General features: G+C 30.9%; 1 protein-coding gene across 3 annotated transcripts; it reads right to left on the bottom strand.

Annotated features, from left to right (window-relative positions):
• Positions 1-1,270: 1,270 nt before the first annotated feature.
• Positions 1,271-26,531, bottom strand: LOC106064419 (telomere-associated protein RIF1-like). Of its 3 annotated transcripts, none has more exons than XM_013222976.2 (33): positions 26,346-26,531; positions 22,770-22,923; positions 21,951-22,109; positions 21,615-21,753; positions 21,245-21,336; positions 20,476-20,662; positions 20,015-20,104; positions 19,205-19,337; positions 18,906-19,057; positions 18,698-18,752; positions 18,054-18,206; positions 17,294-17,401; positions 16,947-17,104; positions 15,815-15,904; positions 14,890-14,963; positions 14,598-14,775; positions 14,271-14,366; positions 13,910-14,053; positions 13,043-13,273; positions 12,764-12,958; positions 11,966-12,168; positions 10,831-10,945; positions 10,531-10,725; positions 9,667-9,749; positions 9,456-9,539; positions 8,739-8,796; positions 5,885-8,620; positions 5,523-5,654; positions 5,368-5,442; positions 4,873-5,033; positions 3,770-3,939; positions 3,301-3,372; positions 1,271-2,936 (listed from the first exon to the last, which is right to left on the bottom strand). In XM_013222976.2, exons 2-33 carry the CDS (start codon positions 22,856-22,858, stop codon positions 2,686-2,688), a joined length of 6,858 nt encoding a protein of 2,285 aa, XP_013078430.2. In that variant the 5' UTR covers positions 22,859-22,923; positions 26,346-26,531; the 3' UTR covers positions 1,271-2,685. The 3 variants fall into 3 exon arrangements, with proteins under 3 accessions (XP_013078430.2, XP_055892323.1, XP_055892314.1); XM_056036348.1 differs by having other exon boundaries at positions 4,873-5,021; XM_056036339.1 differs by having other exon boundaries at positions 22,770-22,915.
• Positions 26,532-27,322: the final 791 nt, after the last annotated feature.

The following is a 27,322-nucleotide window of genomic DNA, read 5'->3' as shown; positions in this document are numbered from 1 at the left end:
AAATGCAGGTTTTGTTTATATTATGGGTGACTTCTATCTCCACAATTGCAGACTCTTTGGCCCACCAGGGAGGGCAAATTCCACCCACTGATCAGGCTGTAAGCTTTCATCAAGCCCTGGCTATAATACAAAAAACAGAAATGGAAAAGTGGTTTGAGTGCTGGGACAAGTCCCAAAAAGCCAGTGGAGTCTGGGAGCGCATGAGGCGCCCTGACTGCACTTAACCGTGGTGGAGGCTTTCCAGGCTCGAGCAAGCTTTTGTAGCACAGTGCAGGACAGGCCACTGTCCTGTTGGCTCATATTTCTCGCAGCTATGGCCAAATTTTTATTCACTGTGCACCGCTGCGGGGAAGAAAAGGAAACCGTGCCTCATATTCTGTTTGACTGCCCCAGACTTGCTGATCTAAAAACCAAAATTCTCAACCTGTATGGCGACATCTATGCACTACGCAAGACAGCAGGGTTTCTGTCCAGGGCTTTTGCAAGAGAGGATTTGAGCCTCTCAAGCCCTCACTCTAATGGAGTTTGATGATGATGATGATTTGTTTAATGTTGTTTTTTCAACACTCTAGGAGTTGACAAAAACTTTATATTTGGATGAATGTCAAAGTAAAAAATGAGCATTATGCAAATGCCAATTTTTTAAAAATTTTTCAGAATTTATTATGAACACATACATTTTTCTTTTTTTTTAAATAATAGATCTTATGATAATCCTATATTTATTTGTTCAAACTGGACTTAAATATCAAGCAACTAGTTTCCACAGCATCACAGACATAAACATGTTAAGTTCACTAATAAGATCAAATCTCTAGGGGTACCTCTTTAAGATCTCATTTCTAGGGGTGCCTATCAAGTAGAATATATGTGATAAACTAGCAGCGACCTGCAGGTCTTAGTTTGGGTATTAATGATCTAGTGGATTGGATTTCAATCTATGTCTAACATTGTGAATGTTCCCTTCTCATTTTTTAGATTTTGTCATACAAATAAAAGTTTAGCTGACATACTCATATCAAATATAAAATACTGTAAAACGGATTTACTCGATTAGTTAATAAGTTGTTTTTTAAATAGAGATAAATTTAGCATTTTTAGGGCCTTCCAGTTGTGGGAGGGACATTGAACTAACACTACAGTCTCCGCCATGATTTAAGGAACATTTATGCCAAGTTTTATCAAGATTGGTCAAATGGTTTTGATTTCTGTGCGGGACATACATACATATGCCTTACTTTCTGCTTTATATATTAGATAAGAAATACAATTTAAAAACAAAAATGTATTAATTTTATTCCAGTTTAGAAATACTAAACGAGAAGAAAAAAAAAGTTACATGTAAACAATCAACTAAAACTTTAAAAAACAAGAGATATAATAAATACATTACAACAACACATGACATTTGACAAAATACAGTTGGAATAAAAACATTGGAGTACATAAAAGTATTCAACTTTAAAATACTGTACTAATTGCAAATACAAGTTGTATATGAAGCACAATTATCTTACAATGTTGACAAATGAAAGTTGAAACTCATTGCAAAGTCAGACTCACAAACAAAAAAATATGTGAGGTGGCATCAGAAATTATTAATACACATGCTTGACATACATAACAGACATGTTTAAAATTCATTATTGATATTTTTAGCATATTATTTCTATTGACAAAATCATCTTTGTTTTTTTAATGTGTGGAAATTAAAGACTCATTACATAAAACTTTTCATGTAAAACTAAACAAATTAATAAATATGTACAAGATCAATAAACCCAATAAACAACAGACATTTAAACAATTGTCACTTCCTCTTGAAAACTATTTCACTGTTCTGGCCCTTGGTAATACAGCATAAAGAAAAACGCATACAACACATTTTTTGGTTTCTTTCGCCAACCCATTCTAATGTGTTGAAAAAAATACTTTTAAGTTTGAAAACAATTAATTTCTTATATGATTTACTGAGCTATCTCCCTTTTTATTTTTAAGTATTAACTTAATTAACATTATGTTTGCCCCACCTTCCAAGATACATGTGAAATATAGCATATGAAAGTTAGAAGTGATGTAAGTGATTCATAAATCAAGATGGGGTAAAATTACAGATCAACATTTAGCTATTTGGAGTAGATTGATCATCCCATGAAAGTTGCAAAGGCAGGAGTGGGGGATAATTTCTGTTTGTAAATGGTAAGAGGAGGTAAAAATACCAAATAAAAGACACAGAAGGGTAATACATTCTGGGGTGTGATATTTTTTTTAAAAAAGATTCAGATATATAAAGTACTAAAGAATTCAGCGTTATCTATTATGGGAGACCTTTTAAAAATTTATATTTATAAAAAGCTAAAATATAGTAATTGAAGTATAAAAAATTATTGTAACAAAATAATTATTAATATTATAAATTAATCCCATACACACGTAATCTAATGAATCAATCTTTTGAGAAAAAAAAGCCAGAGTTCAAAGGTCTGTCTAAAAAAATATCCAGCGCCAAAACAGAACCACGATAATAACAAGAGCCACAATAATAACCATGGTGCTAGAACAGTGACACCAAAAAGTCCTGCTTCACACCCAAATTGTTCATTGAAATTCTCACGCTAACAGCACCACCAGCATAATAAAACTAAAAAATGTACACATTTGCAGTTACTTTGTTCTAGCTCTCATTTAATTCACTAATCGATGTTTAATCTCCTTACTAACATTTACCATGAGTTCATGAATTATTGTTTGAATTTCAAAAAGTTCACTTGTCGTCAAAGATCTCAGAGCAGATTCACGAGACTCAGTAAGAATTTTGTGACAACCAGCTAACAATGGAGATTGCGACTCTTGATTACGTTTACTGTCAGCCTCAATCTCTGGAACTGGTGGAATACTTTCATCTTCATTCATTACTGCAGAAGTTGTACAAGTATCTGAAACATCAGATAATTTATTAAAAAACTTTCTAAACACTTAATACGAAACTAAGAAAAATTGTGTAGGATTTTTAAGTTATAAAAATTTTTATCGAATTTCCCCAGTGCCTTCATTAGAATTTACAAGCTTAGTGAACAAAAAGATTGGTTTATCAGGCTGTTTTGTTTTCCCAGCAAATATAAGTACCGGTATTGAATGGAGGAATTGAGTTTGTTACATGGGTTTGATTAAAATAACTGAAACCATTTAAATGATAATTAAAAGGAAGGAAGGACAATTAGGTATGAAATAGATTTTTAATGTATTAATTTTACATAATCTAGAAAACTTGTATATTTATTTATTTATTTTTACACTTACCAGAAGAACTGCTCAGACATTTGGCTGCATCCTGAGAAGTATCTTTCTCAATATCTTCTAATGGAACTGATTCTTGAGAAAGAAAAAATTAATGTAAAGGTTTTATGTTTAAACAGTGAAATACTAAATTTTGAAAAAGCAAAAATATATTTTTTTCCTTTTATCTAATATTTGTAAATCAAAAGGATGATGAATGAAGTCTAAATTAAATTTTTGGTATGAACCATAACAATAAAGTTCTAAGATCTTTTGTAATGCATAATATGTCCATTTTTTTCCCTTAGCAAGACCTAAGTAACAGCTGCAATTGAATTAAACGAATATTTTTTTTTCATTTTCAAAATAAATGAAGCTTTATTCAGGAAAGCATTAGTTAATTTAAAATATGATGATTCATTTCATAGTAATTTTAACAATAGCTCTAACAAGAGAAACAAATCTAAATAGTAAAATGATTCAATAGTCTTACTGGTTTTACTTAATCCATGATGATTCATGTATGCTGTTAGAGTTGTCTTCACTGTTTGAACTTTAGGTGTGCGGAAAGGTAGTTGGTTTATTTGTAATTCTGTAAGGCTGCATAAATCTCCAATTGTATTCAAGTTCCTTCCTTTCATCAACTGACAAAGGCCTCTGTACCTAAAAAAAATTTATTCAACACACTTTTCATTTCTTCCTCATAAGTATGAAGAAGACGAGGAAGAACTCCAAATGTTTTTTTTTACTGTCACAAACTGCAAACAGTATTAGCAAAGAGACACATAAAATTGGAAAAATTGGTCCCTGGTTAATACTTTCTACGCTTCAACTGTAATATGCTATATTCTTTCATTCAGACTTTTAAGTCTTACCTTATTCTATCAAATCTAGGCAAGATCTTTTTGCGTTTTTGAAGGGCCTGAAAATTGGGTGGCTGCATACATTTGCAGACTGAAGCCAAAAACTTGTAAATCGAGGAGCCACAGCCTCTAACTTACTTAATGCCTACTATTTATATCTACTGTTATAATCAAGATAAGTGCTAAATGTAGTTAAAAGTTTATGTGTGTTTTTTTTTAATTATTAGGTCAAAAATAAACAATACATCAAACAATATTAAACATCCCAATTTAAGATACCCCCTACCCCCTTTTCATGTCCACAAAAGAGATATCATGAAAGATGTACTATACAAAAACTATTTTTAAAAAAAAGGTACACAATTAGTCAGAACCAAAAAGATGTGACACATTTCTTGCTTTGGAATTGATAAAATATATAAATGGATTTATTTATATAATAATATTTTTTTTTATGTATCTATATTTTTTCTTCAAATACAGACTTATCTTGAATGACAATTACATATGACATCTATTTTTACAGACAATCAAACCAATAATATAGCTTTTATGAAAATAAAAATGTGTGTTCAAACCTCTTTTTGACAGACTTGACATTTAAATTGCAATTAACAATTTTATCATTCATACAAAATTTTTGCAACCATTAGGTTAGCAATAGCATCTAGATTCTAGAATAAGAATCTTGATATTTTAAGGCTACTTCTCACAAAGCATATAATGGACATACCAAAAAGAAGAAGTGAGTTGTGGCAGTATGTCATCCAATGGCTTCTTACAATCTACCAAATCTGGAAATATTGGTGCTGTGTTGTTAAGTTGAGATTCCTGAGTAGCCTTGTACAGAGCTGTTTGAGACTGGCTGTTTGACTCTACATTCTTGGTTGAATCCTCGAGTTACAGAGGTATAATATTAGGCAGAATAAAAATAACATTTCTAAAGCATTAAAAATTGTCTAAATTTAAATTTCAGAAGAAAACCAGTCATAAGTTTTGAAAAAAACAAAAAATGTAGGTGCAGGTTCACATTCTTTTGCTTATAGATTAAGATCAACTTTGGTGACATAACAATTTGTACCCATAATAATATAGTATTTAATAATAATAGTACCAAAGTACTTAGGTTATGCTACTAAGTTGGTGTAGTGATGGTGAACTAATCATAAGTGTTACAAAAAAGGTTTTTAAATAAGCAAAACAAAAGAGAACTTTATGTGCAACTTACCAAGTTTTTGTCCCAGGTTAATTTCCTTGGAGATGCTTCAAATTTTCTTTTACTTCCTAATGACCGCATTAATTGCTGTGATAATTTAAAAAATGTAAAAGAATTTTTTTTAAAGATAGTGTAATTCAAATTATTATATTCACATCATTTCTTACCCTAGAGAATAGTGAAGTTCTTGCTTTGGAACCCTCTCGAGGAGTTGAGTTACACAACCTTTCTATGTGATATTTTTCTCCAACAGGACTTGAACCACTTACAACAGGCTCAGCAAAAGAAACTCTTCGGTTCTGGTGACAATTGGGTTAAAAAAAATATTTAAAAACAAAAAAGTCTATATATAGACTAGATGACCAAAAAGTAAACAAAGCACTGCTTCATTGCCTTAAAAATTCTTGACAGATACAAAAGTAGGTTAAGCAGTGCAATTATAGGCTTAATCTGGTCTACATATACTTGTATAAATAAATAATTTGGGCCAAGTATCAATGAGTTAATAAATTATCTGAGCAGTACTTACTTGTGCAGAAGGTGGTGTTTCTGTGATAGACTTTTTGAGAATACTGCAGTTGGGAGATTTGGAAGGTGACCAGCTATGAACTGGTAGTTCCACTTCTGTCATTGAGTTATTAATCTTCATTGACTTCAAATTAGGATCACGATGGCTGAATTCAGTAGTTGTGACAGTGTTTTCAATATTAGTCACTGGTTCATTTTTACTGCTACAGTCTGAAACGGTTATGTTAGAGTCTAATTCATTCTCCCATGAGTTACTCTCCTGCATTTCTACATCACATGCACTAACACTTTCCTTTTTCACATCATGCTTGGACTCAGGGACAGATTCTGAAGGCAACACAATATCTATGAGACTAACTGCATCCTCTTTTTCTGAATTTTCTTTTAAGATAGGTGAAGAGAATGAATTTTCTTTACTTTGTTTCACAGCAACTGTAGAGTCGAATGGAACCTGAATCTCATAGGAAGTATTAGTTATTTCTTGATGTTTGATTACATTTTCTGTTGAATCTTTTAGAATGTCAGTCTTGTCAGTTACAGCTGACATTTCATTTGTTTTTGTATATTTACTTTCAAGGGGTAAAGAAGCAAGATCAATATCAGGCTGGTTTGTCCCTTCATTTGCAGTGGTTAAAGATTCAGATAAATTTTGATTAATAGATGTCCCAGAATGTTCTACTAATGGGGCAATATTAGGAGATGTTGAAATAGTATCTACAGCAGAGGGTGACACAGAAATTTGTTTGATAGATGTGGCAGAATGTTCAAGTGTTGGAACAAGATTTGGGGACACTTGGTTACTGGATGTAGCTGAGTGTGATAAATCTGTGCCAGCATGAGCACTGGTGTTTTTAACAGAAGCTGAGATCTGAGACAATGCATTAGTCAAAGCGTCATCAATCAGCTGAGATTTAAAACTTGAGTTCATGCTTGTACTAGGTCCTTGCATTGGATTCACTAAGCAGCAGTTCTTTTCTGTCTTCTGATTAGCTTGCAAAGCTCTTTTTGTCACAATGAGTGGTGCATCATCATCACTTAAATCCAATTGGTCTGCATTAAGCTTTCTTTTTTTTGGAGGAGAAGTAGATTCAGCTGCAGATGTAAGGCGCCTTGCTGCCCTTAGCTTGAGTTTCATCATTTGTTGCAGCTTTGGAGAAACTGATTTTCTGGTGTATTTTCGTTTAATCCTGTATGGTGAGCTTTCTTTGGAATTTTTTTTTCTTTTTATATCAGATTTTGTCAACAATTCATCAGATTCTGAATTGTCACTTGCAACAGATTCTAATCCATGCAGACTATGTGATGTAGACTCTCTTGCTAGTCTTTTGGACAGTCTTCCTTTTCGTTTCACAGCTGTATATCGCCTTTGGGTAGGATTAGCAACACTAGGCGATTTGACATCAGGAGTGACTTCCCCAATTTTGGGAGAAATATCATCAATTAACTTAGTAAAAACTGTTTCTGAGTCTTTCTTGGCATCATCTAATTGCTCATCAGGTTGAATCACAGCTTTTGATTTAGAAATTTCGGGTGCATTCATTAAAACCTCTTTCCTTTTTACTTTTTTAGTTTCTGAAAGAACACTCTGACTAGATAGATCTTTTACATCAAGGCTAATCCTTTTTCTGCGTCCTCGTCTCTCTAAATTTCCTTCTGGCGAATATTTTTTTGGTACCTGGCTCTTTCTTTTTCTGATTTGCTTAAAGCTGTTATCTTCTGTCAGAGTTGACTGTGATGGGTTGAAGGAAGACTCAGAACTAGAAACCAATTTACCACTATCATCCCCACTTGATGTTGTACTGCTCTCTTCCACTGAAGACTTCACATCTTTGCTAATATTGGGAACCATTTCAGAAGGTGACATCAAAGTCGGCATCAGTTCTAAAGAAAAATTATTAGCTTCTAGACTGCTGGAGAAAAGATTTTCACTTTCTGGTATCACACAGGGTAAATCTTCAGGGCTTTCAACACTCACCTGTTCCTTTAAGTTAATAGCTGTGTCTGTGCTGAAACCCTGGGAGGATTCCATTTCATTTGTAGGAGCTGCCACTTTTTCTGTTACTTCTGTACCATGACTGCAGTCAGCTAATGAATCATGCTTGGAATCTGAAAAAAGCTTTCTCGCACTGTGTGGGGTATTGAAAGATTTAGATTTGGCTGACCTTCTTGTAGATTTGGTTGGTGATTCATCATTATCATTTTCCAAGGCAACCTTCTCTGTCTTGTTGTTGAGTTCACTAATTTTTTTTAATGGCACCCTACGAGGAGGCTTAATTTTTTCAACCTCACTGTTTTTTAAGTCATCTGACTTACTTTCATCTTGACTTTGAACTTTTCTCAATGAAGTCTTGAGATCTGGTTTAGAAATGACTGACAGACTGGAATCCTGACTAAGACTAATTCCACTTTCGTTTGAATTTTTAGTTTCCAACTTTAGTATTCCAAATGATGAACTGATTTCTGCTTTCTTTCCAGAATCTTCAGAATTTAATTCTGGATTAGCTTCAATCTCAACTTTCAAGAGACTTTCTTTCTTATCTTGAGCTGATTTCTTGAATGCACCTCTTTTAGTTTCTTTCTGAATTTTTGAATCTAAATTATCACTGGATGACTTTTCTTGATTTATCTCAGAAGAAAGAGCAGCAAAGTTGTTGATATCTTTAATACGCACTGATGATCTCCTCGAAACAGAGTTTGATTTATTCACTGTAGATTCATGGAAAGTTGCTTTGGCATCCTAGAAAAAAAACAAATAAATGCTATTTCAATGACAAATTTATAAAAAAAAAAAAATTTTTAAATATGCTTCAAGCAAATAATTTTTTTTTCCATAAGGCAAAGAACTTATAGCATACCTGTTGGTCTGACTGTGTAGTTGATTTGTCAGTCAAATTATCAACCGTTGACTCAGTGCTTAAATCAGAACAACAAAACAAATAGCTTTAATGTTTCTTTAGTTTAATTATTTAAAATGATATGATCAGATATGATTGTAGTGGCGTATGGCAACTAGATAGGTAAATAAACAATTTGATAATTGATATTACTTTTATAAGATTATAAGACTACTACAAATAATAATGTTCTGGAAAATTAACTAATTATTATTCAACAGCTGTGATCTTTTTTTTTGGAGAGATTTAAGTATGATAGTGACTAGTGTACGTGAGACCCCCCCCCCCCCCCCCCAACAGAACCATTTTGCAGAACAACTTGGTTTTCAGCTAGCCTTCACTGATATACAGTAAAACACCTGAAGCAAATGACTTTTGAAAAAGAGGCAGGAGAACTATTACAAAGGTTGCAGGATCAAAATTTTCAAGGCTTAAAGGAAAGCTACCAGGGATGACAACTAAAAGAGAAATCAACTGTGGATATCACATATCATAGCTGGAGCCATGTGAAATACTGCATTCTTTCTTAATTGGACTTGACGAAAACAAAATATTTTTAAAATTAATAAGCGTATGTAAACTATATTTCATAGTGTTTTTCTTTTTTGGATAATTTAAGCGGTTGGTTTGTGCTCAATCTACTAAAAACAAAAGAAATGACTGAAAAATTTGTCTTACTCATGCTGTGTGTCTGTAATAAAATGTGCTCCTAGAGAGATATCTTGAGAGGCATCCAAGTTATTATACATGGCTGGAAGTACACTGTAGCAGAAAGGAAAAAAGAAAAATTAAAAGTATTTAAAAAATAATAATATCAAAGTACATAGCTCTTCTTAATATAAGTATAGCTTATTAGTTTAAAGGATGATAATTTCTTCTTTTGGCATACCGTTTTTCTTTAAGAACCTCTTTCTGATGCTCTGTTAATACTCTCTTCTTCTTTGTTGAAGGTGAATTAATGACAACAAAATCCTGAAGAATTGTTTAATAATGATAGATTAAAAAAGTAAAAACTAAGTCCAACACACATGAAACAAAAATGTATTAAACCATGTCACCACACTAGAAGTTTTGAAAATGTTAACTATTATTTCATCTGAAAGAGGAGTGTATTCCAACTAGAAAGAGATGTGGAGTGTTACTCCAACAAAGTGGAAGGACAAAATGCTGCATAAGTGAATGGTTAGCAGTTAAAAGAAAGCAGAACTTGTGATCCATGGGCAGATATTGTATATCTCATCTGATTCTATGGGTATCGTGACCAGTACAACTATTAGCCACTTCAATTTCCATTACTCATTTCAAGTTGCCAGAAATGGGTAAACTCAGGGCATGCTGAAATTTCTGAAGTTAAAAAATCAAAATCTTCACTAGGATTTACACTTGAGACCACTTAGTTCATAACCCCAGCACTTTACCATCACAGCCTATATTGAGATGAAAGGACTACAGAAATGGGTGAGACATCACATGGCAGAAATGGGCCAAGTGGGGTAAAAAATTATGTAAATATCTTGATCACCTGATAGAGGGGGAAAGGAAAAGGAGATACATTGTTACCTGAATAACACAGCAGGACCATAAAGGTTGTAAAAATTAAAACTAACCATAAAACCTCACTGACTATGAGATAAAAAAAAATAATTTAATTTCTACTTTGCATGTATCATAGAAATGAATACTCATGCATTTTAATACATAAATATGTGTGCTAGCAGTCATCTCTGTTAAGCCATTAGAAATATATACTCACATCTTCTGACATGAACTCCAAGGCTATATTCTTTTTAGCAGATGACAATAAATTTAGATTCTTGTGGTTGACCACTCTGACAGGGGAAGCTTTAGAGTTTGGTGATGACACTCGTGCAGGAGAAAGATCTTTATTTAGAAGACTTCCTTTCTGCTGTTTGGGAGACGGCATAATCGTGGGAATTGGGAGTTCATCCTGAAGAAAAAAAAAGGTGTAATTGAAAAAAAAAGGTGTAATTGAATTGACAACTGAAATTGAGTCTCTAAATATTTTATCTATCAGATACAGGTTTGTAATTACCATATTCATTTCACTAAAAGGAGTCTCTGCTATAACTGCATTTTCATCACATGGAATCCACCCGTGTCCTAAGAGTTTAATGGTCTTTTTTTCTTTTATTTTGGTCAACACAGAGCTGCAGACACAAAGTGACAATACAAATTAACATTAACATATCAAAACAGAAACTTAATGTCAGATAAGCCTAACAAATCATCTGCATAACAAAATATATTTTTTTAAATATTATTCTATTACTGACATCACATGAGAATTTGCCAAAATGTGTTGTGTTTTTTGTTGCCAGAAAAAATCCATGCATATCAGGCATCAGTTTTCAGATAGCACTGTTGAGTCCTGAATGTTTAACATTTAAATATACTCAAACACATTTACCAATGGTGCCTGTGTTCTTTTAAAGGTATAATAATAGTAGGACTACTAAAAAATAATGATGTTCTGAGGAATGCCTAACAGTAGATACATTAGTTCATATTGAAAAGTTGTGCTGGTGGAGGCACCTAAGTTGTATGGAAATGGTTGCATGCAGAACTTGTTTGTTGAGCTCAAAGAAAGACTGTGTAACAGAGACACCTCCAAGAAGCCACTTTTCTCTTACTGGTAATGAGAACACATAGAAGCCAAATAATTCTAAGGATCTTTGCTGCATAATTTCAATACCTAAAATGCTAGTAGAAAAAAAAAAGGCTTAGAAAATAAGAGAGAAACAATCTTCATCTGTGTTACATGGGCTATAGATTAAAGCTCATCTTCATGATCACATAAAATGCTTCAGGCTCAAAGCAAATGCCTTATTTTCTAGACTGGGGTAACTGAATTAGCCATAAGAAAGTTATCAACTTTAGGACTAAGCTTGCCAAAAGCAAATAATGCTGAGAAGGATCTATAACACAGTGTTGAGGGAAAAAAAAAAGCTTAGGGAAACTGAAAAAAAAACAGGCTAGTGGAAATGGCAAGTTTTTATAGAAGCCCTGTATTCCAAAAAGAACATGACAAGGTGTTGATGAACAGTTTTGAATTATATATTAACTCTTAATATAATGATTATTAAATATCTAGTCATAAAATGTGCATCATTACAATGTTTTTCTTCCTATTAGTATAAAATATTGCAAGATTTAAAAAAAAAACTTACTTAAGACTATCAGGGTAAGTAAGAGAAGATAAATTGCCAAAAGTAGAATTCCATAAGGCAACAGCCTCATTTTGAATTGTGCAATTTGTGTGCATGAAATTGACTTGTAATAGTTGAGCCATTGTTGATAAGAACTCAGTATCCAGAGGGCCTGAATAGCGTGATGTTAAACAAAGACCTAGTTCACGCCAAAGTTTTTCCAGCTAGTGCAGAAAAAGATAAATGTATTTCCAAAATCAGCAAGTGTTTTATATAAAAGTTAATCAATTATAAAAATATATTTTAAAAGGAAAAAATGAATGTTTATAAGAGGAACAGATTTGTGCATTGTCTAACAGAACTTGGACAAGCAAAAGTGTCAGTGACTTGGAAATGTAATTTGGTCTTTGAAAAGACCAAAATTAATAATAACCCACTTACTGCTATTGGATGCCCCTTTTTTAAGTCTTATCTGTATTATCTGGTCAGGGGTCATTACTGCCATAATATACAGAAAGGCTAACTGAACTGATGAATTAAATACTCTGTGACAATTCAATTGAGTATGCTCAAGACATGGCCTAACTCTAAACACTACTTTTTGGAGAACTCTGTAGATGACCAGAATGAACCAAACATTTCCATGAAATGTCAGAAATAAATGTTATTTAGACACCCCTCCCCCAAGTATCACTATTTGTGCCATCAAATTTCACCCATACTTACATCTCATAACAAAAATTTGATCTTTTAATGTGTTTTATCTACTATAACAAGTAAGATATAAAAAAAAATGTCTTTAAATGTAGCAAAGTTTACTTTTGTAGCACAAGTAGTTTGAAAACTCTTGGAGATGTCCAGAGAAAAATACTTGAACAATTCTGATAATGGCTTTGCTAAAAATTCAAAGCACTGCTGAATAAAGCTGTTTCCATCAATACGACTAAAAAGTGTAGAGTATGTTTCAAACTGTGCATCAAAAATGCTACTGACAAGATTCTTAAAGTTTACATTCTGAAAATAAAAAAAAAAAAAGTTTAAAAATTTAATTTCAATACATGCCTCAAATCAAAAAACTAATTCTATTAAAAGCCTTACCTTCACTGATCCTTTATGTGATGACACAAGCTCAATAGTTTTGGTCTGAAGTTCAGCCAGATTGACTATAATAGAATGGAAATGACCTAAAGGGCGGATTTTTCTCTTAGTATGCAGTGAGGCACCGAAGACTCCAGAACTAAGAAGCTGTTTGTTTGAGAATAAAGTGAAGTCAGCTAATTCCATCATTTGACAGCAAGTTGTTACCCAGAAATCCAATTCTGACAAAGTCTAACAAGAAAAGAGAACATGGCACAAAATTAAACATTTTTTAAATGCATTACAATATATCAAAGAAGCTTTACCCTTAACTCTCCCTTTCAGTAGTGACAGCGGACCTCTGAAATCTTTAACTTTCAGGTTGTTTTTTTTAAATATGGCACAAGCATCCAAACTCTTAACTAGGAAATTCAATAAAGTGGGGATACTTGAAAACAAAAATTTAAGACCAATATGGGAAAATGGAATGCTTTTGCTTTGAACGTGTAAATTGCTTATTGTTTCATGAACATGAAAAAAAGTTAAAATTTAAAGAATGAATGAGTATATATATAGATAGATACATACATACATAAATATTATATATATATATAGATAGATACATACATACATACATATACACATACATATACGTTTTTAAAACCATAATTTATTTTAAAGAATTTCACACAAAATGACATAGTTGTAGAAAGTTGAATAGGAAAAGAGATTATGCTCATTTTCTACCAAGAATGTGAACATTATAAAGCATGCAAAACGTTACATATGGCTTCACTTATATCTGTCTTAATCTGTTTTGGGATACTTTAAAGACTATTCAAAATTTATACTGTTAACAAATAAAAGGAAATCACAAGTAGCAATTACCGTAACAGATGATGAAAAGGCTGTTAACATATAACACATCTGCTCCATACAAATGTTTGCTTCTGCTGTTGGTACAAGAGCTGACAGCCGTGCAAATGTTTGGTACAGTTCTTTCCAGACTTTTGTTAATGTTTTGCTCTGATTCTGCAGAGGACAAAATTTAATAAAGAATAAATGAATCAAAAGAAAAAAGTGAATACATATTTTCTAAATCATCTTTTTTTTTTTTAGTTTACTTCTTATCTTATATCTTATATAATACAGACGTTACTTCAAAAAAGAAGGTGATTACTTATAAGACAAATGAAATCCAGAAAGTGGGGGGAAATAAATAAGCACTAAAAGTTAATCCATAACTTACCCCATCTGCTAGTTGATGCTTGAATGGCAGAACAAGGATAGCATACATACAATTAAAATTATGATCCAAAGCATCACCCTGATTCACCTCATTAGTCTGTAAGTAATTGGTGGGATAAATTTAAATCATGTATATGATATTAGTTAAAAACAATTTAAGTAAATCTCAAAATCAAAGAAGCAGAGAACATTAAATAGTAATTTTATATTGTTCATCTTTGTGTGATGCACTATATCAAAACATTGGCCATAGCTAATGAATAAAGCAAGTTAAGTGTAACATTTAAACAGGCACTAAGCAAAGCCAATTATTTGTAAGTCATATTACCTCAATAAGATGATTATGCAATATTTGGGCCAGTTCAATCCAGAGTTTGCCAAGCAATTCTTGCTGTAATAGTGCAGCCTGTGCTGTTAACATCTCAGCTATACTTTGTATGTAGTGCAAGGCCCCTTGAGTGTTTCTGGCTCCATCACTCATCAGCTTGCTGAACAGAGTGATGCAACTAACACCACAAATGAATAAAACAAAATGGTTTGAAACAACATTCTGCATATTAGATTGAACAAAATAAATTCATTTGCTGTACTGTTTGTGTGAATAGTATTTAATAACTTACTTTGACTGGGACTTAAAAGTGTTGAAGATGGATGGAGTCAATAGAATCTCTATAAGAAGTTGTGCAGGACAGGCCTGGAAAGACACACACACAAAAAGATGTGAATCATTAGAATATTTTTTTAATTAATAGTTTCCAGGTTCCCAACAACTAAGTTTATAATAATTACTTCAAAATTATAATGTGGATATTGCATTGAACTTTGTCCCAATAATTTGTCATGGATTAGCACATTTGGGCTAGACATCAAAACCTAAGCTCCTGCTTTTAGTGGTTTAAGTTTCAGCAATTGACAAGATTAGTGGCTGAAATTGCAAGCTGTGTTGGTAACATTAATTTCATTTTATTAAAACACATTATAATCATTAAGGTTTTAATAAAAAGGAGCAACATAACATTTCTAAAGCAAATGACAGATGTTCTTTTGAAATACTGTAAGCATGTCTGGTTTCTGTTTAAAATGCTGAATATTATTTAGACAAACAGTACCTCATACAGTCTAGACTAAATTTTAAGAAACTTAATTGCAGTGACAATCATTTCAGCTATCACAAATTTTTGTCAATATTTTTGTACAGTAAAACTTTCATGCTATCAAAGCAAGCTCAGTGTGCTCTGGTCCAATGTCCTTTGTGGACCCATGAAGGGAAAAAGGGGGGGGGGGGGGGAGAGGAGGAGGAATCAGTGTGCTCTGGTCCAATGTCTTTTGTGGACCCATGAGGGGGGGTCCAGTATGCTCTGGTCCAGTGTCTTTTGTGAACCCATGAGGGGGGGGGGGGGTGTATCTAGAGGAAGATTTGCATGCTGCTTTTAGTAAGCACATCAGCTGGTCAGATATGAACTTCACCTTGATAGGCAGCCAAGCGGTTATCGCCACACAGCCCACACTTTTAAAAAACTAACAATAAAATGTCAGTCTACATACTTTTAATGTAGCGCCTTTACCAACAATATTGTAGGAAGTTGCAGACAAAACTTTTTGAGGGAAATAATCACAGATTTTGGTGATAAATTTCTGTAAATAAAAAATTAAATTGAATCAAATTAATTACTTTGATATAAATTTTTATCCAAACATCTAGTAACAAATAAATGTAATCATTACATTATGTAATATACAGAAAAAAGTAATCTTTTCAATTTCATGTCCATCACAAAAATAATGCTCAAACTATATTTATGAACTTAGCCAATTTTACAAAAATAAAAATATATAAAATGAATTCTAAGTAATGAAAGATTTGTCCCCCTGACACTTCACTGCATAATAGACATTTGTAATAAGAATAATAGGTCTTAATTTAATACCACAATGATCCTACTGGGTTATGTCAGTCATGGCTTCTAAGCTATTCTTAAGTGCTATTAAAAAAGTATGCATAGTGAAGTATAAATACACAATAAAGATTTTTTTTCCATCTAAATTTATTCTTTTTCTTCTTCTTCTAGCCAGCTTTTTGCTGCTGAGCTGTGAGCTCTTTTGCAGACAGTGCCAAGGAAAAATAGTGTGCTGTTTTCTTCAGCACTGCCATACATGGTGTTGGTTATGTTTGGCTGTAGTGGAAGTAGGGTCTGCCTAAGGTGGATTAGGAAGGGGCATTCAAAGAGGATATGGTTTACAGTTTCATAAGGGTGGGCGCAGTGTCTACATAGGGGGAGTTGTGTGGAATTTATTTTGTTCAGATGGTAATTTAACAGAGGTGTGGTGTGTCCTGTTCTTAGTTGGAAGATTGTAGATTGCTCTTTGCAGAGGAGGAAGTTAATACTGTCCAGTTTGTTAGGCATAGTCATTTCTTTATACATGACTCTGCCTGTGTTTCCTGATACCCATTGGTTGAGCCACTCCTCTTTGTGATTGTTGACTAACATTAACCGTAGGGTGAGGTAGTTAACAGGTCTATCTGGTTGTTCCATAGATGATCCTGCCTTTGATAGTTTATCTGCCTTTTCATTTCCCATGATGCCAATGTGTCCAGGGATCCATTGTAGTGTGATATTGATATTTAATTTTGATATATCTAAATTTATAATTGTTGTTTTAAAAAGCATGTATTTACCAAGACAGTTTCACCTTTGACCTTCTCTTGGTGCACAACAGAATGCAAAACATTCAAAAAGTTGCTGAAAACTTCTCTACTCTTTGGTGAAGAATTAGTTTCTAAAGCAGTTTTGATGTGGAAACTTAAATTAGTCCAAATGTACAACAAAAGTGATTCTGAAAATAGAAACACATTACATACAATTTAGCGAATTTGAAAATGTTAAAAACTTTTTGCTTTTCTAAAATTTATTTATAATTTATATGTTCAATGCTGACACATTTTAATCTGCTTTATTTAAAGCAGATATTAACAATAAAAAGCATTTAAATGTTTCTAATTTAATTTAAAGATGTATATCTTACGATCTGCTTCTTGTCCAATTGAATCTAACAAATCTTGAAGACTGGATAATATGAATGGAGCATGTCTCACAAAATTTAGTGATGTCGCATCATAAAACTTTGGGGCCTCTGATAAATATATGTATATATAAATATCCAGATTAAAAAAAAAAAAATTTTGTTTAAAATATGTGCTGATAAGCCTTGGAATGATACTTTTTGATAATATTATATTGAATTACACATTTTCATAAAAGCAATAAAAATAGATAAAAATAGAGAATTACCATATTTTTGTGTAAATAACCCACATGTTATAGGAATTTTTAAAAATGAATGTAGCCAGTTTTTTTTAACCCTAAAAATTAAATAAGCTTATCTTCGAGATGACTTACTAAAAGAAAAAAACTGATTTGTAATCATAGCTTGAGCAAATAAGAAAAACATACAAATAATAAAAAATTCAAAATATCACATTTGATATACCAATGTTTGACTATTTAAGAAATGGTTCCTTATTAAACTTTCTGCATAAGAAAAATATCTAAATTACTGTAAAAATTAAAGCTAAAAAAATGGTTTAAAATGACTTTTTACATTATTTAACTTATGTATATTCCAATCAACTTGCAGACTTTCCTATCCATCACTGGGTCATCATTAATACTTTTTTGAAAGAATTAGACAACTGATACTAAAAGAAGAATCTTGAGTTTCTATAATTTTTTTGTGCTTGAATAATAGAAATGTTGAAAAATATAAGCAAAAACAATATTCATACCTAACGTCCACTGATATTGTTCAACTGTTGACTGAGTCTCCATTTTTCCAAGTATATGAGCAAGAACCTCAAGTCCTAACTTTTGAATAGCAGGAAATACTGTTACAAGATTACCAGATTTGGGTGATGATAGTTTATTGGAGTTGGATGACCCTGAAAATAAAAAAAAGTTTAAGATGTGACAAAAATATTTAATGTAGGCTCATCAAATTTATATAATGAAACAATCAAAATATTATAAAACACTTTTAACAAAAAAAAAGCTTATATATATATATATATATATATATATATATATATATATATATATATATATATATATATATATATATATATATATATGAACAGAGAGCATCACTGTCAACATTGCAGGGTTTATCTCCTTTTTATAATATAAAACAAAATTAATTAATTACCAATCACTGATAAGCTAATTGGTTTGTTTTTTAATTGATTCATTCATAGTCATTGACAATGAATAATTGTGCAAAATTTCAACTTGATCCAAGAATGGAAAAAGGGAGAAAAAAGTGTTTAAAAGAATTCACCCAGACAGACAGAAAAAGTTAATATAAGCTTTATTTTTTTTTTTTTAAACACTTTTCATTTGATTTTAAAAAAAAAAAATTTTTAAAGATTCAAACCTAATTTGGCATTGCTGCTAATCCCTGTGCAAAACTGAACTAATGGATATACAATCTGAAAAATAAATTTACTAGATTTCATCTCTTGCCTATACACAAAATTATATTTAAAATTTCTAAACCATTAATAAAAAAAAGAGAGCAAATTATTAGTTTTTAAAATAATTGAAATCATTTTCTTTAAAAAAAAATCTAATACTCCACTTACTTGCTCAATACTTGTTAACAGCCGAGATCCTAGGCAAATTGCAAAATGCCACCAAGTTAAAAGTTTTTCTTTAGCAACATCTACCCTTTTCGCATTGTCAATTTTCAAAACCAGCATTAAAAGGTTTATACGTTTGGGATCTGAGATCACCTCTGGTAAAAGTGAAAAACATGAAAAATTTAGAATGAAAGGAGGTTTGATGCAGCACAAGTGAAAACTAAGAGAAAAAAAACAAGCAGACTGCATAAAAGCAAAAAAGCTATTCTATTTCCTATGAAATAATTAAAGATTAAACATACTTTCATCCAAAGCAAAATTATCAATGAGGCTCCTCCATGCCACAAATGCTTTTAAACGTATTTCTGGAGAACTTTTAAAGCCAATCTCTATTATTTCTAGCATAGCATTAATAGTTGAGCCTTTATGGATTTCCTAGACAAGAAAGAATAAAGGCAAAAAATATTATGTAGGGAAATCAATGATAACAGATTTCTAATTTAAAAAAAGACTAAACAGTGTAAAAAACATACATATATGGATTAAATAATAAGTGTAATAAATTGTACTGATTATGAATCTTACAGATCCTCCAATGGAAGAAAACTAATTTACAGTTGGCAAGAAAAGTCAGTTATTTACACCAAAACATACAGACTCCACTTGCGTTTAAATTTTATGAGCTGTTCATATTTTTCTAATCTTACATGACATTGGTCATAGCAGAAACTCAGTTTAGCTATGGACATTTTTTTTTCCACCTGCAGCTAGTACATAACAAGAAAAACATAAAAATACTTTGATATACTTAAGTACCAATACTTAATTAGCTGTATAATTTTTTTGATTGATTCTTGTATTGTCAGGTAAAAGAAATAAGCGTGCAAAAATTTTAGTTTGATCCGAGATTGGGTGCCGAAGAAATAATACTTACAAACTTTTAACCAGACAGATAAAGTGAGTTGATATATAAGCTTTGTAAAAAAAAAAAAATATTGAAGTATATATCTTGAAATATATGTCTTTTTATACAGAGTTTAAAAACTTGCAATAATTTAAGAAACAATGTTAAATATTTTAAAGGAAAAAAAAGGGGAAAAATAAGAACTTACCTTTCCAACAAGTTTTATCAGTAGAATCCAAACATTGATTACATACAGAGGATCCTTCAACATCAACTTCTTCAATGACACAGCCATGCCCTATTGATGCAGGAGAAAGAGTTGTTAACCTTCTATATTTATAATTTCTCTTAATAGCTTGCAAATTCATGGGTGGAATCTGGGAAGACAAAATCTCAAAAACAACTAATAATGATCTTTCTCAAAATTTGAGTTAATGTATATCTTAGAGAAAAAAATTACTAGCTGACAGACCACACAAGGAAAACTCTGGGATAAAAGATGTTCTATTTTCTTTTTAAATCACTAATAAGTTGTCAAGAGGAAAATAAACATTCTTACAAAGGTTGGTCAGCTGTACAAAGAAGGAATTGTCTTTTTTTTTTAATGTTACTTGCTAGTTTTGACTAAATATTTCAATGTAAGAATAATTTAAACTGTTCATTACTTACTATGTTCAAACATTTTATTATGCGCTTGCTTAATGGTGTAAAATCCATAAGACTGTCCAGGTATTTATTAATTAAAGAAAATGCCTTTTCTCTTAATTCATTTGAAGGACTTCCCAAAGCTGGAATGGTATAATAAGCCCAAGATGATGCTGTAACTCTCAAAATATCACCATTTTGCTTTTCAAGACTGAAATAAGAATAATTTATTTATTTATTACTATCAAATTCTACAGGTACAAATTGTGATGTGACTCACAGATTGATAAAGTCAGATAAACCAATTTCAATCAATTTAAAAAAGTAGAAATTTCATGTTGTTTTTTTTCAATTTAGAAATCTGAATAAATTTTTCTCAATCCACATTATAAGGAATATAAATCAGTGTGTTTCTTCCAGTTTTTCTATATTTTCAAAAAAAGTACCACCATAACAACTATTTCTTTTGACCTAATATATTATTTAAATTTGTTTCACTAGATTAAAAGCAAATGAAATCAATCCACAAAATCAAATTCAATGTCTCAAATTTTGACAACCGTCTCATTTTTAGAAGTGGAAAATCGTTATGTATAATGCACTATTTTAATAAATTTCCTTCAGGATAATAAAGTTTTTATATTTATTAAACAATAAACTTAACTCATAATTAAATTTTGGATTGTATTCTAGGTTACTGTTTATGTCATAGATCTATGAATAAACAAAATATTCCAGCACTATTATAAATCATTTTAAAACTAAAAGAAATAGAAGAAGAAAAAAATCTGACCTATATATTAGTTCAACAGCCTCCTCAACAAGTAAGGCAAACTGTAATGTAGTTAGATTTTTCTCCTCTGTTTCATTTAATATTGCTAATATCTGAATAAATCAAACAAGGAAACAATTGCATTACTTTATAAAGTCATTAAAGTAAGTAGCCATGGATATCATTAAGTATTGCTTTTCTTCTTATATTTAAGATTTCAGAAGCAGTCAATTCAAATGCTGCAAATTTTGCTCTGAACTAGTTGACCTCTAAAGCCATCTGTTTAAAAAGGTAAAAAAAAAAAAAAACAACTTGGCTTTAAAAGCTGAAATGAGCAGACTAAGTATTAAAGTTGAATGAATACAAATGTTAAAAATACATCTCTGCTTACCTCAGTAATTATCTGATCAGATAAGAATATTTGTTGATTCAAACATCTTAACAGAAGAATAGTAACCTCTGGTGATATATACTTCCGAGCTCTATCAAGCAGGACTTGCAAAACTTGAGACAAATCAAGCCCACCAGGTCTTTTACACACAAAAAATTGTGAATTTGATAAATTTTTGTACAAGAGCAAAATTCTTAGTTAACAAATTCTAAGACAAAATTAACTTTTGTTTAATCCAGCAAAAATAATGCTAATATTTATAAAACTTAAGTCTTGGAAAATGTGATACAATTGCAAAAAAAAAAATTAATAATATATTATATTACACATGTATACCTTTGCAAATTCAACTCTGTAAGGCATTTCAGCAACACTTCCAAAACCATCATGACTGTGTCAGAATCACTGAGTAAAACATCCTTCGTAGCAGCAGAAACAATCTGAGTAGCATTTGCCTGCAGTTCTCCTTTTTTAAGACTATCACTCTTTAAATATCTAGAATTTAAAAATGATAAACTGATTAAATGTGGCAATGACCCTTGATATCTGAGAATTTAAAACATAAATAAATTTTATTTTTAAAAAAAATTAATTAGTTGCTCATCATGTATAATATGGCAGAGTCTGAGTAAAGACAATTTTGTTTTTTAAATGAAATTAATGTTCACTAAGGGTTCAAGAGACCTCAAGGGGACTTCTTCAACTTATACCACCATAAGTATGATTTCTTTCCCTTGTTCAAGATACCAAACAAAATAATTAATTACCAATAGTTAATTAACTAATTAGTTAATTTTTTAATTGATTTTTTGTGTTGTCAGGTAAAAGAAATAATTGTGCAAAATTCCAGCTTAACCAGAAATTGGGGGTGGGAAAAATAATGTGTACAAACTTTTTGTCTGACAGGAAGACTGACAGAGGGAGTTGATATAAGCTTTGAAAAAAAAAGATGTGTAGATTCTGAAAGGCACAGATGTATTGAAATGCTCATTGAAGCTGAATTTTACTATCAATATTCAAATATATCAGCAATGCAATTAACAATAGTTATATATATATATATATATATATATATATATATATAAAGTATATCAGTCTCTATCAGTCTTGTTTGTTCATAGTAGGCTGAGAGTTTAACAATTCTTTTCAACTTACCCATAAAGTGTTTTATATGCTGCATTTTTGGCTTCAATATCTGTACTGTTACAGCTAGTAACTTTTTGAATTATATCACTTAATGACATTTTGAAGAAAGTCCAAATCTCGCCCAACAAACTGCTTGACTTTATTTTCACACAGACCTAAAACACTGACAACAACTTAAAATTAAAAATTATGACTATTTTGTTCTATCTACACACTATATCACAGTCCTAGATCTAGACCAGTTATGGGCAAACTACAGCCGCGGGTCAACTCCGGCCCTCAGAAATGTTTAAAATCCAGCTAATGATGTTTGATAAAAATGATTAAAAATAATGTCCATTATTTTGAAAAATTCAAGCTTTTAATACAAGTTAAAACTTAAGAGTAAGAGTAATATTAATTTAATTTTTATGATTCAAGACTTAATACTTCTGCTAATTTGAAATTCCCACTTGTGCAGTCAACAAATTTTGACTGAACTTAAAATGTTTCTCAATCAAATGACAGTTGATTTGTTATCAATTCATAGTGCGATTCTAAAAAAAGGAATATAAAACATCCGTTTATTCAAAATGTCGGTTGTTATTTTTAAAGAAAAGTGCCAGTAGAAGTACTTTTTTCATAAATAGTAACTTTAGGCTAACCACTGGTTCCATTATAGCTTTAAAAATAAGGCTAATTTTAACAGAAGGGCTTGTTCGTCATACGAAAATGACTATAGAATAATAACAGATAGATCTATATTTTTAATAATAGATCTATTTCTATCTAGATCTAGATAAATATTTATAATTGCAGCCCATAATATCTAATACTAATAATATAAATTTAAAATTATAATAATTAATAATAAAAAATATAACAATATTAATTAATCTTTTTTTTATAGTATAGACTAGTATTATAGTATATAAAATATTATAACACTTTCAAGAAGAACATTAAGACCTATCTGTTTAAAACTTTTTTAGATTAGTTTGTCATTTTTGTAATGTTATTAGAGTGCCTTGAGCCTACATTTTGTTTGTTAACAGCGCTTTATAAATAAAATTATTTATTTTATATATTATTATAAAAATTATATCTATTTTTATTGACTAGTGGTCTAGACTGTCTAAAGTCTAGAGTGACTAGAGCTTTCTATTAGAATAATGTCGGATTTTAGATCTAGATCTATAAATTATATTAATTATAAAATAATATATATATATAAAATATATATATATTAGATCGATTCTCTATTTAAACTATTCTATGTTGATAATCTATCAACTAGACATTCTAATGCTAGCCTAGATTGTCTCGACATTCAAGACTCAAGATCATAGATAAGATAGATCGTATCTAGGTTCAATCTAGATAGTAGATTAGATGATAGTACTATCTTAGTATCTAAGTAGACAGTTATAAGAAATATTTAAGTAGAGTAGCAGTAAGTAGAGTTACTTCAGTAAGTAGAGTTACTTTAGACTTTAGTTTAGAGTAGAGTTTAGAGTTACTCAGAGCTACTGATCTAGACTCTAACTCTAGACTAGACTAGACGTATTCTAGAGTGAGTGTGAGTAGATCTACTAGTTACTAGATATCTAGACTCTAGACTTAAATCATCTTAAATCTAATTATAATCTAAAATCTAATATAAATCTAGATTATTTCTAGATCTAGTTAATAGTACTTAATAGAGATGAAAATGATTAATTATTAATCATATTAGAATCTAAAGTCAGAAGATCAGTTGACAGTCACAGTTCTAGACTAATCTAATGTACAGTCTACACTACTACTAGTCTAGTTACTAGTACTAGACTCTACAGACATAGACTATAACTATAATTATCAAATTGAAATTATCATTTCTGTACAGTGAGTAACTCACAAACTGTGTTATTTGTGTACTAAGACTAAGACGTACTTGTAATTAATCAATTATAATTTTTATAATCAATCACAATGATCAGTGACAATCTTTTTATGATCTTATTAATCTTATCCTAATCTAAGGCTTAGTAAGTTAGTACAATATGAATAAAATAATCTAGATCTAGTAGACTCGTCTAAATGACTAAGTTAAGTCTGAAAGTCTAAATTCTCTGTTAACTTTGTAGACTATCTACTAGAATCTAGATCTAGAGGAGGCTCTTATAGTTTGAACACCCCATCGGATTCTCCTTTCTAAACGGGTCGCTTTTTTTTGTTTGTAATTCATTTGTTTTTATGTTTGGAGCTAAAATCGACGATTCGGGACTGAGCATGTCCAATTTTAGATAAGTTCTGGTAATTTTGTTTCGTTTTTCCAAAGCAGATGGCAGTTATTTAGATTCTCGGTAACCATGTATGTTAAGCTGTTGTTTTAACCTCCCCCGGCAATTCATACCCATATAAGGGATGAAGGCTATATCATGAGCCTGTTTGATCGTAGGCTGATGGGCATATCAAAATAAGCTTTCAAACATCTTTAGAAAGACATTCCAATCACATTTATACCGTTAGCTGTTAAATAAAATTAAAAAAGGGGGTGTCCAAACAAATAATAATGAATTCAGCTCATTCTCCTTTTTGAACACAGCAAAATCGTATTAAGAAATATTATTGGGATTAATAAATCTATGATTTTTTCAATGAATAAACATGACCTAGATAGAGATATCTAGAATATATAACTTATGAATGAAAGAAAAAGTGTGGGCTGCTAATTTGAAGCCAGAGACCATGCCCACTGCATGTGATCACGCAAGATAAGCTGGCGGTAAGGAGAGGTATACACTCAGCGAGTAGTGTCACAAACTATCCAACAGGCAGTGGAGGGAAGGGGGAGAGAGTCATGAAAAGAATTATAAGCATCTATGGGAGGGAGGGGATGTTAAGGTGTCACAAAACGAACATCCAAATTATGAAAACAAGAAGAGGGTCCTTGGATGGGAGTTAAAAGAAAGACAGAGAGAAAATACAAGTAGCCTAGTAGAAAATATCATGTTTATTAAATTAAAATAATTAATTTATAGCTCTATAATCTATATAAATTTATTGCTGTCTGTTTCTACACATAGATTATATAGGTATTGAAATAAATAAACTATACACGATATATATATATATAATATATATATAAAGAGAGAAATAGAGAGAGTATATGAGGAAATAGACTATAAATACATATTGCAAAATTGAATCTACTTCTTTTACTATAATCTAAATAATTTTTAAGTAACTCCGATATAATTTATTAGCAATTACATAGTGGTGTTCAACACCGGTGCTCACTGTTCAACTAAAGGAGAAAGCCCAAAAACTGCGTTCAAAATAGGAGCATGAAGTGACCTAATTTATTTAAAAATAAAATCTTGACTATGGGTGGTAATACAAAGGAACACAGCTATTTTTATAGTCCTTTAGTTGCAGAATAAGAATCTGCTTTCAGTTTTTTTGTAAGTTAAACCTTCACCAAATAAAAAAATAAAATAAAAAATTGACCTAGTTCCCGAAAGTCGGTGTTCAGTTATAAGAATCTACCATATAACAGTATAACTATCTTAACTATCTAGATCTAAATTTATCTATTATCTAGGATATTTATAATTTAGATACCTTGGCCTTTGGGCATCAAAAATTGATTTTTAGATCGCCTTTGTATATTTTAACAGTTCATAGATTAGACTCTATGATATAGTCTAGATCTAGAGATCTATTCTAGATAGATCTAATTTTCATAGATTTCTAATGAAAACAATATCCATGTATATCAGCCTCTTTCGCGCGAAATAAACGTGGCCAGATTTGTTTTTATATATCTAAGTGGCTAGCATTAAAAAAAAATCAAAACAATGTCTATGCCAGATAGTCTGCTACAACACATTCAATAATCTAAATCTAATGTTTTTGATCTTCAATTTAGCATTTCAAATTATAACATTGTACAGAAATCTTCAAACTGTCAAAACAGTTGTTTTTTTCGATCATATCAAATAAAACGCTAAAATGGTTGTTTAATAGATAAATATTATTGATTTATTATCTTAGTTTAAATGTAAAAACAAGCTAAATATTTTTTACAAAATATTCCTTTAAAACATTAAAACACAGCTTATATAAGGGGAATAACCGCTAAAGGCATGACCAGAATGGACTACACGAATCAACTCCTTTTTTCTATATAACACTTAATTAATTAATTAATTACCACAAATTAATTAATTAATTGGTCAATTTTTTTATTGATTCATTTATAGTCATCTTAATTCTTTTTTTTTTTTTTTGTGCAACGTCTGTATTTTATAAGATATGATAAGACTATGAATAATTATGCAAAATTGTAACTTGATCCGGGAATGGGAAGTGGGGGGGGGGGGGTAAGGGGAGGGGAGGACGAACACAAAACATAATAAAAGGGATAACTTTATACATACTGCCCATGTATATAATACTCCCACATCTCTAAAAAGTATTATTTAATCCCCTTTTTGATAACTAACAAATAATTAATTACCAATAATTTATTAAATAATTGTTGTTGTTTTTTATTGATTATTTTTTTCTCAATTACAATAAATAATTGTGTAAAGTTT

The sequence above is a fragment of the Biomphalaria glabrata genome, chromosome 1 (assembly GCF_947242115.1).
Source record: "Biomphalaria glabrata chromosome 1, xgBioGlab47.1, whole genome shotgun sequence".
Taxonomy (NCBI): Eukaryota; Metazoa; Mollusca; class Gastropoda; family Planorbidae; genus Biomphalaria; species Biomphalaria glabrata.
Note: the sequence above shows the minus strand (reverse complement) of the source record. Positions and strands in the feature narration are given on the sequence as shown.